Source organism: Malus domestica, chromosome 11, assembly GCF_042453785.1.
Source record: "Malus domestica chromosome 11, GDT2T_hap1".
Lineage (NCBI taxonomy): Eukaryota > Viridiplantae > Streptophyta > Magnoliopsida > Rosales > Rosaceae > Malus > Malus domestica.
The window spans coordinates 15,935,079-15,954,329 of NC_091671.1; the positions used below are offsets into that span (position 1 = coordinate 15,935,079).

Genomic DNA, 19,251 nt, shown 5'->3' on the forward strand with positions numbered 1-19,251 from the left:
GTTGTGATTGGCTTCTGATGTTGACATGTGTTGCGCTATGATTGGCTTCTGATGTCGACACATGTCGCGCTGTGATTGGCTTCCTGGTTGGAGGGAAACTCTTCTGGGTCCTTGACGGTATAACGTTAACCGGTGCTCAGTAGTTTCGGGATTGGTCAAGTATGGTACAAACAGTGCTCCCCTAAGTTCCTGAGTGAGGGAAGCTCCTCGGTTGGGACTTGCAAGATCCAAGCCATTGAGTAATCACGAAACTTCTAAGTACCGAAGTGTGGTATCATTTTCACTTGCCTTATCTGTCTCATATGTAAATGTGGCATCTTCTCTGGAAGTACTTTTCCTCCATCCAGGGGTGGTATCTTTAACCGATGAAGATGCACAAGGTAATGTATCAATTTCACTTGAAGCTTTACTTGTAGTTTCGGGCTTGGTCAAGTGTGATACAAACCCTATAGTAGGAGTCCCCCAAGTCGCCGAGCTAGGAGATTTGCTGAAGAAGGTAACAGACAAGGTAAGCAATCAGACTTCTAAGCAAGCAACCTGGATTGGAGGTTCGACTTCGGCTTCCGGTTGATTGTTCTCCTTCTCCTAGTCTCGTAAACAGCAACAAGGATAAGAAGAAGCAAATGGAGAAGAGATGATATGAGATACTTTTGCTTTTGAAGAAGTAACTTTCCACAGGCTTACTCTTGAACTGGGCTGAAGGGTTTTCTGGTTTCCTCCAGAGTATAAGGCCGACTCAAGAATTTGAGGGTCAAAACAAGTCCATCAAATCTAGAGTACGTTCGACCCTGATGATATGGGATACTTTTGCTGTTGACAAAGTAGTGGATGTATCGGCACGTGTTTTGTTACGCTTGTCTCCACATGCTTCCTTTTATCATTCTCACTTGCTCTATCTGTTCCTCAGGCAGATGTGGTATCTTCTCTGGAAGCATAAGATGTTGAAGATGAGTGCTCGAGAGCAAAGCCAGGTAAGTAATCATGCAAGGGGTTCCAGGCAGTCAGTTCCTGACTGGAAGCTTGATTCCAAGTGCTGATTGATTGCTCTTTTTCTCCTTGTCTTGCAGGTAAGAACAAGGCCAAAGGAAAAGACAGGGAAAAAATATGATATGGGATACTCTTGCTTTTAACCCTGATGATATGAGATACTCTTGCTCTAGTGTGGCTTGTTTGCAGAGGTATTATCGGGAGGAAAAGAAGCTGAGTATTTCGAGAGACTCTGCTGAGAGTGCCTTCTTGGATGTGAAAAAAAGTTGAGCATTTTTTTTTATTTGCAGGTCTGCCTGGCTGTGGAGGATGAAAGTCGACATATATAGGAGTTTCCCTAACAACAAGTAGTAGTGTTATTCCTTTACCCTTCTTGGTCATAGCAATGTAGCGGGAGCTGCAAGTTTCACGTGTTTTAACTTTGTCAGAGCACTTTGAAAAAGTGGTCTGTGGTATCTGGAAAAATGATGTTGCGTGTGAAGATTGCAGACAAGCTTTATCCAAAGAAATCTGGCTCTCAAAGTTCAGAGAACGGTGCCTTTTCGATTTTCGAACAAGCAATCTTGTCGGCGATCTGGCTCTCGAGATTCAGAGAACGGTGCCTCTTCGATTTTTGAGAAAGCAATCCTGTTAGGAGTCTGACTCTTGAGATTCGGAGAGTAGTGTCTTTTCGATTTTTGAGAAAATAATCCTGTTAGGAGTCTGGCTCTTAAGATTCGCAGGGCGGTGCCTCTTCGATTTTTGAGCACGTAATCCTGTTGGGAGTCTGGCTCTCAAGATTCGGAGAGTGGTGCCTCTTCGATTTTTGAGAAAGCAATCCTGTTGAGAGTCTGACTCGAGCAGTGTCTCTTCGATTTTTTAGAAAGTAATCTTGTTGGGAGTCTGGCTCTTGAGATTCAGAAGGCGGTGCCTCTTCAATTTTTGAGTACGTAATCCTGTTGGGAGTCTGGCTCTTGAGATTTGGAGGGTGGTGCCTCTTCAATTTTTGAGCACGTAATCCTGTTGGGAGTCTGGCTCTCGAGATTCGGAGAGCGGTGCCTCTTTGATTTTTGAGAAAGGATAGGACATGTCAATACATGTGAAATCCAATTGAAATAGTATAGGACATGCTAAAAGTATTCAAGCATACATGTGTCGTTTACTGCAATCATCAATAATTACATTTGTACAACCGGGGTAATACACGATAGTGCTATCGTAGACGTTGATTTGGTTCTTCCATCACCATAGTTTGAGCTTTAGCTCATTTCGAGTGAAAACATATTTTGAGAAGTTTTTGAGGTTGGTAAAGATTTTAGACACGTTTCTCCATTGAGAAGTGTCATCTGATTTTCAAATGAAGATGATAAATGTTAACTCTAAGTCATGAATAATTAACGTTCACTTCGTATGGTTCTAACCATTCAAAACATAAGCATCAGTACCCAACCAGCAAAATCGTTCTATCATGCTGCATTAATCCAATACATCTAGAGAAACATCACTGTGGATTTTGAAATTATTGATGTTATTTAAAAGTGTACGGACAAACGTTAAGGGAGGCAACACTTCAGTTGTTAGAAACTTTAATCATATTTCACGTCTCAACTAAACTGGTTTTTCCTCAGCCAACTTGGAAGGAAAATGCTAGAGCTGAAAAGTCACTAACAAATTGTCGATAAATCAACAAGGCTAAGGATGTCTAGCATTTCACAATAGTTTGGGGGAATGTCACATTTTCATTAGCTACAACCTTTTGAGGGAATTGACAAGAATATCGCCTGCTGAGATCACGTCTTTAAAGAAAAGTACAAATCTAAACAAAGCTAACATTTAAGGAATTTGGTATAAAGCTGACTACCGACGTTTAGAGAATTTGGTCTCGTTACCAAAGTAGATGAGAAAGTAGTCGATAAGACTACTATGAATTCACCAAGCTAAGGAAGAAAACTAGGGCTCTAGAAGTTTATCGGAGAGACCATCAATTTGAAGTATGGGTTAACGATTTTAATCGTCACCCGATTGAGTTGCTAAAACTTATGTACGATCTTAAGGTTCGATTTATCGTCTTCGTGGCTAGGTTTGAGGTTTTCGAGATAAAATGTTTGGTTAGGTAAATTCTTAATCGGTAAGTTTTTGTAACTAAGTTTTCTCAATGGCATCCGAGTTGTTCAAGGAGATGCAAGGAAAATTGGTGTTAGTATGAGAAAGTGGATCGATGGTGTATTCTATTTCCCACTTCAGTGGTATCCCAGGTAAAATTTTGAGAAATGACGTTAGAGATATATGTCCTCAAATCGTAGCATACTACCTTCTTTCTCCACAAGACACTAATTGGTCACATGACTTTCTCAATATTCATTTTTCCTTAACGGGCGGGAAAAATAACTCGTTCCTCAATTTCTAACATTCACTTATGGAAGTGATTAAAAGGATAACTAGTAGTCGAAAAATGACAATTTTTGGCCAATGCTTCACCAAAGGGATAATTACGATGTAGTCAATTCATATATTGGATGACGTGGAAATCCATGATATCCAACGAAAGAAATTAACTGGCATCAACATATTGGTAAAAAGAATGGTGCATCCACCATATTTGCACAGGACAAGACAAACTTTGCCTCATGGCATTAGGATTCCCAAAACTTACCCAACTAGGGTACCAGGTGATTGAAATATTTGAATAGTTAAAGATGATATGACGAATTGAATGGTACCCAAATCAAACAAAATCTTATCCTAAATTCGTACTCGTGACAAGTTAGGAATGTTCTGGTTACCTAGGTAAGTGATAGGGTCAACACAATTATACGTTTACTCTCCTCCTAAAAGGCTTGCTCCTAAGTTTCCATGATTTAATTTCTTCAGCTCAGGTAGTCACTGTTAATCAGTCTAACAATCACGCTGCTAATTAATGCATTATAAGATTTTTGATATTGTTCATTACCCTGAAACTGGGAACCGACATTCTGGCACAAAGGTATCACTTCAATATGCTAGCATGTGTCCGATATCAGAAATCATACAGCCTGAATACTGGTTGACAACTTCTGGATATCAGACAATATCATCAATAAGTAGCGCCACTATAGGCTAATTACAAGTTTGAGCTTACTCAGGTGGATAGTTTCGGTTAATTCTAAGGGGAAATTAATTACTGCTAATCGAAGGTATAACAATTCGTTCTGCCATGTCTATACCCATCGCAATGACGAGTACAACATCGAAAGAAATTCTAGGAATTAGTGTTGGTTGAAGTGTTCTAAGGTCGAAGAAATGAATTTGCTAATAATCTACTTTAGAATGGACTTTACGGAACTTGATCTTCCTCCCGAAGATCCAGGATTATTACTACATTTGAAAGATTAGTATTGTCGGGGACCAAAAGTGTATGTCCCCCAGATTTTCTTCTGTCGAGTGCTACCACTTTAGCACCACATCGTCACTCGAGACATTTCTTGAAATTTGAGCTTACTCAGGTGGATAGTTTCGGTTGATTCTAGGGGAAATTGATTACTGCTAATCGAAGGTATAACAATTCATTCTGCCATGTCTATACCCATCGCAATGACAAGTACAACATTGAAAGAAATTTTGGGAATTAGTGTTGGTTGAAGTTTAGCACCACATCGTCACTCGAGACATTTCTTGAAATTTCGATGAAAAGTAAAACTTCGTAGGAATTCTAATAGGTGGTATACTAAAGGGTACTGCCAAGGATCAAAACTATTTCTGGTTTCTTAACTCGAAAGGGTTGGTAATGATGACAAGATAATAGTTGTGGGATCGATGAGTAAAATCTCCAGTGGTGCATAATTACTGATACATTAGCCCTTCTTCAGAGCCATTAACTCATTCCAAATCGAGATTTTTCCTTGGCAAGAGGTTCTTGGTTTAAAATCTAGAGGCGGTCGCCAAAAGTCCTTCTAGAAGGTCAACAAGTCGTCTAAGTCACTCAAACTTAGAAAAAAAACTAATACATTTTTTGCGCTCGACGAGGTGGCAAGATTCTACAATTAGGCTCTGATACCAAACTTACATCACGCGTGTGATGAACGTAAGTAGTGTTGGCCACCTGGACTTTGAATCAAGTAGTGTTGGCCGACACCAGGAGGGTGACGAAGCCATAAAGTGTAGTGATGTGGAAAATGTGAGTAAATTTAAACCTAAAAGTGCCAAAATACAAAAGTGCGCATGTGAGCGGAAATGAACCCATTTCACAGGTGATGTCAGAGCATAAGTAAAGTACAGTAGGGGTTGGTTAAGAATTATACCATCGGAAGTAGTCTTTAATACAAACTTTAAGCCAGAAAATCCTCGTCGATACAAATTTGCCATTAGAACTTGGAGGGGTGAAAAATAAGGGTGAGTGGGCCTAAAAATATAGTTTTGTAAAACCTTTTGGAAAATATATTAACCCCTCGCCGTAAAACAAGTATAGTTTCCAAAATAGCATCATACGGATAATAAGAAAATACTTACCATAAATTGTAATATCTCAAGCATGCAATATTTCACTATATGTCATAAATAAGCACATAACATCTGATAATCACAACATCTTGCATAAATTATAATATCATATTGAGTGCTCATCGACATATGATAACACATGAGTTCATGAAAAGATATTCTGACATGAACAGGACTGAGTGTAATGATGATTTACGCTCTAGTACTACAATCACGTGAAGACTGGTGCTATACGCATCACATACGAGTTCTAATTGCGTATAACAATCTAGCACATGACTGACACCTACAATGGATCCAAAGTGAGTGTATGGTGCTATGTGAACATACACGTGAAGACTGACCCTGGCCCGACAAGTACAAACACCAGTGTAGCACACGATGAGCAGATAACGTAAATATAGTTATGCCACAGTGATTCGATAATTCTAGTCAACATAATACTATTCATAGCCATAAATCTAATTAAGGCATCCTATATGATTTATAATGATTTCCTAATTCTCATCCTTACGACATTTCGTATAAATGTTAATTTAATTACGCATCACATAGAAAATTTGTTATTAGATGTATATATGGAAACTAAACAAATATAAATATATAAACTATATAAAAGAAAAGACCCATTCACAAATCAAGTTATCGAGTCGAACCCGCCGTATCGCGGGCATCGAGAGTCCTTGTGATGCGCTTCACCTAGAAACGAAACCATTTACGTAAATATTAAATGTACTAACGTATAAACATGTTTTTGTACCAAGTACGGCTAATAAAGAAACTATATTAAAACGGTTGAATTTTGGAAAACGGACGACGGATTCAGGTTCAGCACGTCGAGAAACCTAATGAGGGACCTCAGGTTCCTCCACCTACCTTGACAAGGTGGCTGCAGTGGTAGCCACACGCTGCGCGCGCTAACACCACACACACCTTATGCGCCACGAGTACAACAGTACTCGCCTTCCTTGTGAAGTCCTGCATTTTGCAAGTTGCAGAGCCATTTTTTAGAGCCCCAAACGAGCTCATTTCTTAACCAAAATCCATGATTAAAAAACCTAAATAAAGTTAGGAATGTAAGGAACAATAATATACCTATTGGAAGCCCAATCGTGGCCGGTGTTGGCTGCAAAAATCATTTGAAAGTGGCCAAATGGTCAGGGATTCAAATTTCCAGAAATCTAAGGAAGCTTTCATTCATGGTTTTTGCCCTAAAATGTCATAAAAGACATACCTATATCTTGTAAATCAACCTAAGACGTCAAAAAGAAAGAGGATCTAGGGTATCCCAAGCCTTACCTTAACTTGGGACAACAAAGACCTTAGAGAATTTAGAGTTCGAGTTTTCAGATTTAGTTGTCCAGATAGGGTGCCTGCAATGTCTTTATACTCATGGTGGGTGGGAGACCAAGAGGAGGGTGATCTGAGTGGTTCGCCAAATGGGGAGTGGTGATGGTTTCCTCAGTAACCTTGTGCACATGGAGTTTGAGATGAGAGAACAAAGATAGTTAAAGAGGGGAAGCAAATCATGGCAGGTTGAGGGGGCTAAGTGCAGGACAAGTGACAGAGAGAGTTGAGGTGGTGGTCAGAGGTTCGCCGGAATGGTGAAGGCGTGGTGATGGTTTCGTTTTGCAGAGAAAAAGAAATAGTTTTAATGAGATAGAGTTTGAAAAATGAGAAAGTTAGAAAGAGAGAGAGATCGAGATTTCTGGAAAAAGGAAACACGGGACATGGCAAAAGTGGGGTGTGCACCCCAGGTGGCTCACAAAACAAGCCACAAAATATCTCTAAACATTGAATTACCAAATCGTCATTCACGTTTGTAAATCCGTAAAATCTCTATCGTAGCTTCAAATTCGATTCCACTTGTGCCTACGCGTTCGTATCGTCGAGTATTACTCTAATACGCTAAAAGAATGGTTCATACATCCCTCTAAATGATGGTCAACGAAAGTCAAAATTCTCACCTCTTGGGCATTCTCGTCAATTCACTCTTTTAAAATTAATAGAATCGTAAAATTAAAGACGCATTCTTAGCATAGATACACCCATCTAGGGTTCATCTTTGGTATAGATGCACCCATCTAGGGTTCATCTTTGGTAATGCATTCTTAGCTTACTTATTATCTTGCCCATTGCTTGATCTAAAATTGTTTACTAACTTAGCCTTTAAAGAGCCTTTAACCGGCACTCCCCCCTCCAGTCTTAGGCTTACTCACAATTGTTTCTTGTTTTACAAGTTACTTGAATCTATATCTCTACAATTTGCAGTGGTAAGATTGGTTTCAACAATTATGTTATTTAAGTTCTTGTGAAACACCATTATCTAACTCCATGAAGCATCGCCAAATCTATCTTTACACCACTATAAGAATCATGAGAAAGAAATCACAAGCAAAACCCCAAAAATGTATTCAAGCTTACCCAATAATATCTCCACCAAACGCACCATCATTTTCATCTAGTTATCAAAAAAAGATATCCAAAACTAAAAATTCGTCATACCTGTTTAGTAGACCAAAACACCATCTTTTGTAGCTCAAATCGTAAAGCCGTCTTCGTGAAACTTGTTCATTAACTCATGAGCTACAATATATACAAATTTTAAAACCATAGGAATAGTACAACTTCATAAACACAAGTATAAACAGTGACTGCTCATCACTTGTCTATCAACCTGTCAGGCTTGTTGTCAGCTTTGACACCCTACTTATCATACTCGTATCAAAATACTTTCTTCATACAAATTGTTCCTTATCCTCTCTCCCATAACATATCAAAATTCTAAAACGATCCAACGGTCCATTATTCTGATCTTTGAAATAATATTACGGCCTTGAAAATCAACAGAAAAATCCAATAGTCCATTCATTCAAGAGTTCCGTCTTGTTCATAAACAATCTCAATAGAATCAATATGAATACGTTTGCCCACACGCCTACGACCTTTTCCCTAAAATGCTTCTACATCTACATTGTAGTACGGATAAATCTCCTATAATAAAACATTTCATCTTCAATGAAGTTGAATGCTTGATGGACAACAGTAAAGCCACCATGCAACTATAGTAAGTCAATGCATCACCAAATAAAAAATTCCCAAATTTTTGTTCCCACTCACCAAACTTAATATGAAATTCAAGATTCAAGTGTTGTTGATGACAATTCAAGTCTGCTTCTGTGCAAGTCATAACCAATTCAAGTCTGCTTCTAGCATATCAAAGTCACACGAACGAGTTATTACAAGTGATGTGCCAAGTTATTAATTTCATGGTATACCATATTGACAAACTATGTACATAGTAATATTGGACAATTACAAACAATCATTAACTTGTATTTTACCAGGATAAGGATGGCATGAGATATTTATAAGTTGTCTACCTTTGTCAATTATTAACACGGTCATTATAAAACTTATGGTTTTAGGACATCATGAAAAGTAGTTGTTGATCATACTTGGATGATTGTTTGAATATTTTCAAGTAGACATTTGAAATAATTTTGATGGTCATCCACTTGTATGCTTTTAAACTCATAGTTAGGCATGGGACAGGATGCTCTGCAGGTGGTGTGCAAAAGTAAGAGCTCATCCAATGTTTTCACGAGCTAAGCAGTAGATCGCAACCTTGTTGCTCTTCTTTTTTTCCTCACGGGCATGAAGCTCTTTGTTTCACCTAATATTTTGTCCTATTATATAGAGATAGTACCTCCGGAATCTAATGAGCAACAATGATTACTTAAATGACACAATGAATTGTGAAGTAATAAACATTTAAATAAAATTTTCTATAAATATAAAGTTATACATCAATTGAATTATAACTAAAATTGTCAAGATTATAGTTTTAAAGTTTTTTGTAGGTTGCAAACTTGCTCCAAATGAGCCAGGTAGGCGTGTTAGCAAGAGTATGTCATCAATGATTTGGATATTCCAACTCTAATTGAACTAATTATAGTTTGAAGAGCGCTACCATTGAAGGAGGTAGGATTATCCAATTCTCGATAACCTATTGTAGTTTGAAGAAGTACTTTATTCTTTGGAAACATGAATTGAGAATATTTTTTACTGGATCACCAAATTGTATTGTCTCTAACAAGCCGAGACATCATAGAATTTGACCAGGTGTACTACGTTTTTCCTTCCAAAAAAGATGAGAGGATATCTCAATCTTTACAAGTATGTGTCCATAACAAGGTGTTGTTAAACCCTGTATTAGAATCTAATTAGCAATCTCATGGACTAACCTCCAAAATTCTCCATAGCAAAGTGTTCTAACTTACTTTTGAATCTAATTAGTAATCCCATTAACCAACCTTTATGTATAATTGGACAACCACCATAGAAGAAAAACCAATAATGAACATGACATGCCTACATAGTTACATCTTATAACTAGTCTTTCAAAATTAAGGCAATAGAAACCAAATTTGTATTTGTTAAAATTTTCATCAATAAGGAAGTAACTCACAATTGGTTGAGTGTCCAAGGCACCAGAAAAGTTTCGTCTTGTTCATAAACAATCTCAAAATAATCAATATGAATATGTTTGCTCACACGCTTACGACCTTATCCCTTAAATGCTTCTACATCAGATCTATATCGTAGTACAAAGAAATCCCCTCTAATAAAATGATTCATCTTCAATGAAGTTGATTGCTTTATGGACAATAGTCAAGGTACCATGGAACTATAGTAATTCAATGTATCACCAAATAAAAAAATTCCTAAATTATTGTTCCCATTCACCAAATTTATTCTAAAATTCCAAATTCAAGTGTCATTAAATACAATTCAACTTTGCTTCTATGTAAGTCATAACCAATATCGTAGGCTTCCCAAACTTTCTTTGCGTATGACTATAATGATCGATGCATTCTCTATCACAACCCATCACTCAAAGGGTTGGGCAACATAAGGATGATTTGGCATATCAGAGTCACACGAACAAGTGATCTACCAAGTTACTAATTTCATGGTACATGATGTGACCATATTGACTAACTACATACATAATAATACTAGACAATTGCAAACAATCATCAACTTGTATTTTACCAGGATGAGAATGGCATAAGATATATATCAGTTGCCTACCTTTGTCATTCATTCACGCACATTTATTATAAAACTTATGGTTTTAGGACACCATGAAAATTAGTTGTGGATCTTACTTGCAAAATTATTTGAATATTTTCAAGTAAACATTTGAAACAATTTTGATGGCCATCGACTTGTATGCTTTTGAAAGCTCACAATTAGGCATAGAACGGGATGCTCCACAAGTGGTATGCCAAAGTAAGAGCTCATCTAGTGCTTTCTCAAGCTAAGCCAGTAGATCACAACCTTGTTGTTCTTCTTTCTTTCCTCAATGGCAAGAATGTTTCACCAAATATGTTGTTTTATTCCATAGATATAGTACCTCCATAATCCAATGAGCAACAACGATTACTTAAATGAAACATTAAATTATGAAGTAATAAACATCTAGATAAAATTTTCTATAAATATAAAGTTATTCATCAATTGAATTATAACTAAAATTGTTAAGATTATAGTTTTAAAGTTTTTGGAGGTTGCAAACTTGCTCCAGATGAGGCAGGTAGGGGTGTTAGCAAGAGAATATGTTGTCAATGATTTAGATGTTTCAACTCTAATTAAACCAATTGTAGTTTGAAGAGCGCTACGATTGAATGAGGTGTTGTCCAATTCTAGATGACCCATTATAGTTTGAAGAAGTAATCTATTCTTTGGAAACATGAAATTGAGAGTTTTATTTACTGGATCACCAAATTGCATTGTCTATAAGAGGCCAAGACATTATAGTATTTGACTAGGTGTACTACAAATTTTCCTTCCAAAAATGTGAGAGTATATCTCAATCTCTACACATATATCTCCATAACAAAGTGTTGTTAAATCCTATTGACTAATATCCAAAATTCTCTATAGCATAGTGTTCTAAACCTACTTTTGAATCTAATTTGCAATTCCATTAACTAACCTCTATGCATAATTGAACAGCCGCCATATAGAAGAAAAACTAGTAATGAACATGGCATGCCCACATAATTACTTCTTATAACTAGACCTTCAAACATAAGGCAATAGAAACCAATTTTGTATTTTATAAAATTTTCACCGATAATGAAACAACTCAATTGGTTGAGTGTCCAAGGTATTAGAAGAGTTCTATCTTGTTCATAAACAATCTCAAAATAATTGACATGAATACATTTGCCCCACACGCCTACGACCTTATCCCTTAAATGATTCTACGTCAAATCTACATCGTAGTACGGAGAGATCCCTTCTAATAAAACGTTTCGTCTTCAATGAAGTTGAATGCTTGATGGACAACAGTCAAGCCACCATGCAACTATAGCAAGTCAATGCATCACCAAATAAAAAATTCCTAAATTTTTTTCCCACTCACCAAACTTAATCTGAAATTCAAGATTTAAGTGTCGTTGAAGACAATTCGAGTTTGCTTCTGTGCAAGTCATAACCAATGTCATAGGCTTCCCAAATTTTCTCTGTGTATCACAACCAATGCATTCTCTATCACAACGTATCACTCAAAGAGTTGGACAACATAATGATAATCTAGCATATCAAAGTCACACGAACAAGTGAATACAAGTGATGTGCCAAGTTACAAATTTTATGTTAGATGATGTAACCGTATTGACTAATTATGTACATAATGATACTAGACAATTGCAAACAATCATCAACTTGTATTTTACCAAAATGAGAATGACTTGAAATATATAGCAATTGTCTCCCTTTTTCATTCATTCACACATTTATTATAAAACTTATGGTTTTAGAACACCATGAAAATTAGTTGTTGATCATACTTGGAGAATTGTTTGAATATTTTCAAGTAAACATTTGAAATAATTTTGATGGTCATTAACTTGTATGCTTTTGAAAGCTCACAGTTAAGCATGGGACGGAATGCTTCACAGGTGGTATGCGAAAGTAAGACCTCATCCAGTGCTTTCTAAAGCTAAGTGAGTAGGTTGCAACCTTGTTGCTCTTCTTTCTTTCCTCACTGGCAAGAAGCTCTTTGTTCCACCAAATATGTTGTTATATTCCATAGATATAGTACCTTCAGAATCCAATGAACTGTGATACCCTAATTATTTTTAAATACGTGATTTAGTTATGAAATTCAAATTAATTGATGATTATGGATTCCAAGTGGAGGGAAATGTGAAATCCTATTTTCGGATTTTATTATAAATTAAGTATTATGTGTCGTATTTAGAGTTACGACATATTTATATTTACGGCATTTAATTTTTCGATCAATTAAAATGATGAAATGCCCCTAGTTGGCTAAACAGAATTATACAATGACATATTCTATTCTTATATGTTTCATAATTTTTCTTGGCATATTTGAATAGAGGTCGATCCTACGAGCGCGTAGGCAAAGACTGTTGGCGAATCGAAGTTGTAATGAAAGAGAAATTAATTAACAAAGTTGGGGATATTTTTATTAATTCCCTCCATTTTAAAAGTGGATTTCATGGTTTGTTTGTGAGGGGAACTCTCGAGAGGACTCTCTCATTCTCTCCCCCTTATCTTTCTCATCCTTCCGGGACACCACCCACTTGACCACCACCACGGTGTCCTTCATTGAATCCCCACCTTCAATCTCTTTGTTCTCAGTCTTAGACACTCGCGCCGAGGTGTACCCGCAATTTGTCATGCGACTTCTCTGTTTCTAGTAAGAATATCATGTTATTCACATCTCTACCTCATCCATGCTTCATTATTTTCTGATTTGGAGGTAGGGTTAATGGGTTTATCAATTTTATTTGTATTTTTCTTGGAAAATGAATTTTGGCTTGGTGCTTATGAGTTTCTTTTATTCTCCTCTTCTTTTGATTGTTTTATTTGTCTGGATGGAGTCGTTGCTTGATTTGGGGAATTTCCCTAACCCTAAATCTATAATCACAAAGGCAATAAACAATCTCAAAAGAGTTATGTCTTGTTTTGTTTTATTTGTTTGGATGGAGTTGTTGCTTGAGTTTCTTTGATTCTCTTCTTTTGAGTGTCCAAGGTATCAAAAGAGTTTTGTCTTGTTCATAAACAATCTTAAAAGAATCAACATGAATACGTTTGCCCCACACGCCTACGACCTTATCCCTTAAATGATTCTACGTCAGATCTACATCGTAGTACAGAGAGATCCCTTCTACTAAAAAGTTTCGTCTTCAATGAAGTTGAATGCTTGATGGACAACAATCAAGCTACCATGCAATTATAGTAAGTCAATGCATCTCTAAATAAAAAAAATTCCTAACTTTTTGTTCCTACTCAACAAACTTAATCTAAAATTTAAGATCGAAGTGTCGTTGAAGACAATTCAAGTCTACTTTTGTGCAAGTCATAACTAATGTCGTAGGCTAACTAAACTTTCTCTATGTATGTCTATCACAATCAATGCATGCTCTATCACAACCCACCACTCAAAGGGTTGGATGACAGAAGGAGGATGTAGCATATCAATAGTCACACGAACAAGTGATTACACGTGATGTGTCAAGTTACTAATTTCATGGTAGATGATGTTAACATTAATACTAACTATGTACATAATAATACTAGACAATTGCAAACAATCATCAACTTGTATATTACCAAGATGAGAATTGTTGGAACCAAATTCGCACACCTCCATAAGCGGTGGTCGAGCACAATTTTGACCAACCAGCAAAACAGTGAAATAACCGTGAGCAAGCCCAAGGTTGGGGGAGCGGGTGTGCCGGCCAAAGACTCTTCAACGGTCAAGTTAGTGAATGATTTTAGACTCAAGTAGTGGGCAAGAGAATTTAAGTGTTTAAATTACGTTACCATAGATGAACCCTAGATGGGTGTATTTATATCGCAGGGAGAGAGATCTTTTTAGGTGGAATCCTCATTCCAAGCTGAGAGAATCCTAGAGGATATAAGAGTAGATATTGCATCATCTTAGGAGTTGTGATTACTTGCGGCGCATACCAATTCTTAGATTGTAGGGACTTTAATACTTATAGGTCTGATTATGTCTAATCCGGATTAGATTGTGTGTCTTACGGAACAAGCATGGTCATTTAGCGGAGTCACTAGAACTCCACCTAATGCCCCGGAGCAGAGTGATGGTGACACCGCTACTCTATTTGATACAACTCCGCTTGGAGCTAGTGAGTCCATGACCAGACTTCTAAAGCCTATATTCGAATCAGACTTACTCCGGTCTTGGAAAATCATGGCCCCACAACAACTAAAATAAAATAGGAATTAACCCAAACAAAAACATCATGGGCGGCCATAGATAGAGGAGGAGATGGTGAACTTATTACAAGTTTGCCACTCACTTATAATGATTATGAAAGCAACTTTATAGCTTCATCCCTCATCAGGGATTTCTAAAAGGCAAAAGAGAGAAAACATTGCTCTCTCTTTTTCTTCAAAGAGGCCAGCCCTTGGGGAGGGAAATCTAGCAATCTCTTCCTCCCTTAGTCACTCATCTTCTTCCTTCATCACCTTTGGTGTCAGAACTTAGAGGCCCTGGCCTTCTCATTGGAGGCTTTTGGAGAATCCATTCCTCCATCCAAATCCAAGAACACATGGAGTCAAGAAGCTACTTTCCTCCATCCATATCCCTAAAGCCGGAGCAAGGAGATGAAAGAAAGAAAGCCCTCACATGAGTGATTAACCTTTACTAAGCAAAGATGTGCTTCAAAGGTACATAAATTTCTCAACTCTTTCGTGATTTGGGTTGAGTTGTGGTTCACCACCAAATTAGGTTTTGAATTTCATGATTTAAATTTTGTTTTAAAGTGCATACAAGTATGTTTCTTCCATTTAATTGTTAAATCGTGTAATATGTCACTTAATTAATTTAGTTTCTCAAATATTTTCCTTTGCTTGACCCCCACCATTTTCGTTGCCATCATTGCCACCACTGCACCGACCAACAATCTCCCCCACCATGTTACTTTTTTGTCATTAGACACAACTATAATTCTTTTACATTAAAATTTGTCAAATGCTTTGACACTATTTTTCATACTTACAACACTTATAAAAATACAATTTACTATACGCCAATCACTTTATTTGATTATTATTAATACAGAACAAAAACAATTAAAAAAAAAACACAACGTCACAAACCTGCCACATGAATAAAAAGCGCACAGATTGACAGCGTAGGACAGGGGTATATACGTCAATCTAGCGTTTCAAAATAGAAACACCGCACATACAGCCATGGCGTCGTATGCCTTATCCTCTTCAATCCCCCCAATTGCTTCGCTTCCACCGCTGCCGTTACACTAAAATGGCAACTTTACATTTACACAGCGCCCTAGCTAACCCGACGCCGTTCAAATCCACAAACACCCAGATTTCAACTCGGCGAGAGCCACCCAGGCGCCGAGCCAACTCGGTCAGGTGCGGCGAGGCAACTCAGGTCACCGGCGAGACCCACCGAGTCACGGTGAAGAACGGGAACGATTCTCTGGACATATGCCGAGTACTGAACGGAATGTGGCAGACGAGCGGTGGCTGGGGCAGAATCGACCGAGACGACGCCGTCGAGGCCATGCTCCGCTACGCAGACGCTGGCCTCTCCACCTTCGACATGGCAGACCACTGTAAGTCGAATAAAGTCAAAACCCCAATTTTCACTAAGGGATGTGCTTACGTGGAAACTATTTATTGGTTGACCTGGAAATACAGTAGCATTAATTTACAATAGTACCCTTGGATAATATGTGAATTTGTTGTATTCTGGTCCAAATATGTGAAAATATGCAACAAGATAGGGGCTTATGTGTAAAACTGCAACACCTTGCAAAAACCCAATAGTTTAGAAAATAAATAAAAGTAAATCAATGGTGGAGGAGAAGCTGGAGAGCTACTGATAAGATAATCTTTGCTGTGTGTGAAATTGATGTAGAAGAAGAGAAACCGGGTTTGTTTCGATTTATTTGCATTATTTAGGCTGTCCAATTTGCAATGGCAGAGTTGTTGCACCATAATTCTCTAAGCAAATTTACGTTTAGTTCGATCAAGAAAGGAAGAACAACCAAAAGAATTCAGAAACTCAGCTGGAGGCCAGTTCAGGGTGTGCTAACTGAAGATAACCGACAGGCCGTGGTTAAGAATGGCAAGGATTCGCTAGAAATATGTCGGGTTGTTAATGGGATGTGGCAGACGAGCGGTGGCTGGGGTCAAATTGATAGAGACAATGCAGTTGATGCTATGCTTAAATATGCTGATGCTGGACTCATCACTTTTGATATGGCAGATATATGTATTGTACTCAATTATCAATAGCTCGTTGCTTGCGTGCTGTGCTTGTATATATGCGCATGGGTTATCATTTCTCATCCGAGTGTGTCACATTTAAGAGTCATATATATTATTTTAACCGAAAATATTTGTGTGATTGTGATCCAATTGCTAGTGAGGTTCTCGCTGTTAACTCTTTCTAGTGAGCTCGGCCCTAAACTACACAGTTATATACCATTTTTGTGTATTTATTGGATGGTTGTTAGTAGTGGTTGAACTGTTTATCGTTGTGAATAGATCCCAGGCGGTTAATCCTTTTTTTTTCTCTGTTTCTTATTTGTGAATTTACTCGTAGAGTTGGTAGTGATTCATATAGTTTGGGATTTTGTAGATGGACCGGCTGAAGATCTATATGGCATCTTTATCAATCGAGTTCGTCAGGAGCGTCCACCAGAGTACTTGGAAAAGGTCAGAGGGTGAGTTTCTTCCACTTGATAGGTTGTAGATTGTAAGGATTACTGGCCAGCTATTGTTTTGAAGCCTTCGACATATGGTTGCATAGAGCAATCCTTTTCATGCAGAAACTGATTAACTCCCTATATTTAAGTCAGAGTGCAGAATGGAAAGTCTTACAGTTTTGTTTTCCCCACTAATTGTGATGCAGTCTTACGAAATGGGTGCCACCGCCTGTTAAGATGACAAGTAGTTTTGTAAGGGACAGTATTAATGTTTCACGAAAGAGAATGGACGTGGCTTCCTTGGACATGCTTCAGTTTCATTGGTATGAATTTCTTTTCTCAATGCAAGATATGGCAACCTTTTCATCATGTGTTGTTCGAATTTGTATTTGTATAACATGCTCCATCGGAATCCAAGTGGTATTAAGTGAATGACTTTTGAGGGTGAATTTCTCTTTCTACTTGCAATAGGTGGGATTATGCAAATACTGGTTACCTTGATGCACTAAAACACCTTACAGATTTGAAAGAAGAAGGTTAGTGTATTACCGACATTGTAACTTGAATTAAACATCGACTATCATTTCAAGGTTTCATTGCATTACTTGAGCTACTGGTTTGCAGGTAAAATTAAGACAGTCGCCTTGACAAATTTCGATACAGAGAGGCTACAGATAATCCTAGAAAATGAGATTCCTGTTGTAAGCAATCAGGTATATGCTTCGTGTAGTATATTATTTGATTTTTCTCATGGTAATATGCTTTGCACCTCCTTGTGCTTTATAATCACATTCATACAACGTAATCAGGTCCAGCATTCCATTGTCGATATGCGTCCTCAACAGAAAATGGCAGAGCTTTGTCAGCTCACTGGAGTCAAACTTATAACGTCTCTCTCTCTCCCTCTCTCTCAAACTTGTTTTTCACGATACGTTGTATAGCTGCTGTAGCCTTTTCAGGAGTTAACATAGCACTTTCTGTTGCAGGTATGGGACAGTAATGGGCGGTCTATTATCTGAAAAGTTCCTCGATACCAACTTGAACATTCCTTTTGCCGGGCCTCCATTAAACACTCCCTCCCTCCAAAAGTACAAACGAGTATGGAGTCTTGAACTTATTGACGCTAACACTTTAATTCATTAATATGGTTATTAAGATGTGCCCCAGGATGTTGGTAAGTCAGCTTTAGATACAAAATCCAGCAAAGGATTGTGGGTGGGGAATAAGCTTAATTAGTTGGTGTTTATCACTCATATTTTGTGTGCATTTTATCTGTTTTGATCCGTTCTTACTCGATTTGTAACGTGAGGCAGATGGTTGATGCCTGGGGAGGTTGGAGTCTTTTCCAAGCTCTTCTACAGACACTCAAAGGCATCGCTACTAAACACGGAGTCTCCATTGCTAATGTTGCGGTGAAATACGTTCTAGATCAGGTAAAGTTCAACTAATCTGAAGTTTTTGGATTCTGTTTAACCTCGGAATTCTTTTACATCAGTTGCACTAAGTCATGATTTGAGTATGTCTGGCTTGTAAAAAATTGCAGCAAGCAGTTGCAGGATCAATGGTAGGTGTTAGACTCGGGCTGTCGGAACACATCCAAGACTGCAATGCTGTGTTCTCACTTGCTCTCGATGAGGAAGATGTAAACAGCATAAAAGAAGTCACAAAGAAAGGGAAGAATCTCCTTAAAGTGATTGGGGACTGTGGAGATGAATACCGGCGTTGATGAGATTATACAAATTATACTCCAATCGTCCCGTCAGACTTTTCGTTACGTAAGTGGGAGCGAAACGACATTTTTCGTGTATTAGAAGAGTATCACTACATTGGTATAGAATTACCATGACACAGTAATATGTAACTGTCAAAGGTTTGTGAACTATTTTCCAATCACTTTAAGCCAAAAATTCAACTTTTCAACACTGTAAAAAGGGTCTGTAATTTGAAATCTTTTGACAAGAGCAGCACTAAGGGCTCAAGCTGTCTCGTTTGGGGGCATCTTTAGACCCCAACCATATCCTTTCTCCAGACCTTGTTCGGACACCCCGATTCT

At 37.8% G+C, this 19,251-nt stretch overlaps 1 protein-coding gene across 2 annotated transcripts; it reads left to right on the top strand.

The window, feature by feature from the left end:
- Positions 1–15,441: 15,441 nt before the first annotated feature.
- On the top strand, positions 15,442–19,213 carry LOC103424093 (uncharacterized). 2 transcript variants are annotated; one of them, XM_008362169.4, is made up of 9 exons: positions 15,442–16,100; positions 17,132–17,216; positions 17,405–17,521; positions 17,670–17,734; positions 17,823–17,911; positions 18,008–18,087; positions 18,185–18,296; positions 18,512–18,631; positions 18,742–19,213. In XM_008362169.4, the coding sequence occupies exons 1-9, from the start codon at positions 15,725–15,727 to the stop codon at positions 18,922–18,924; spliced, it is 1,227 nt and encodes a 408-aa protein (XP_008360391.2). In that variant the 5' UTR covers positions 15,442–15,724; the 3' UTR covers positions 18,925–19,213. The 2 variants fall into 2 exon arrangements, with proteins under 2 accessions (XP_008360391.2, XP_008360392.1); XM_008362170.4 differs by having other exon boundaries at positions 15,912–16,762.
- Positions 19,214–19,251: the final 38 nt, after the last annotated feature.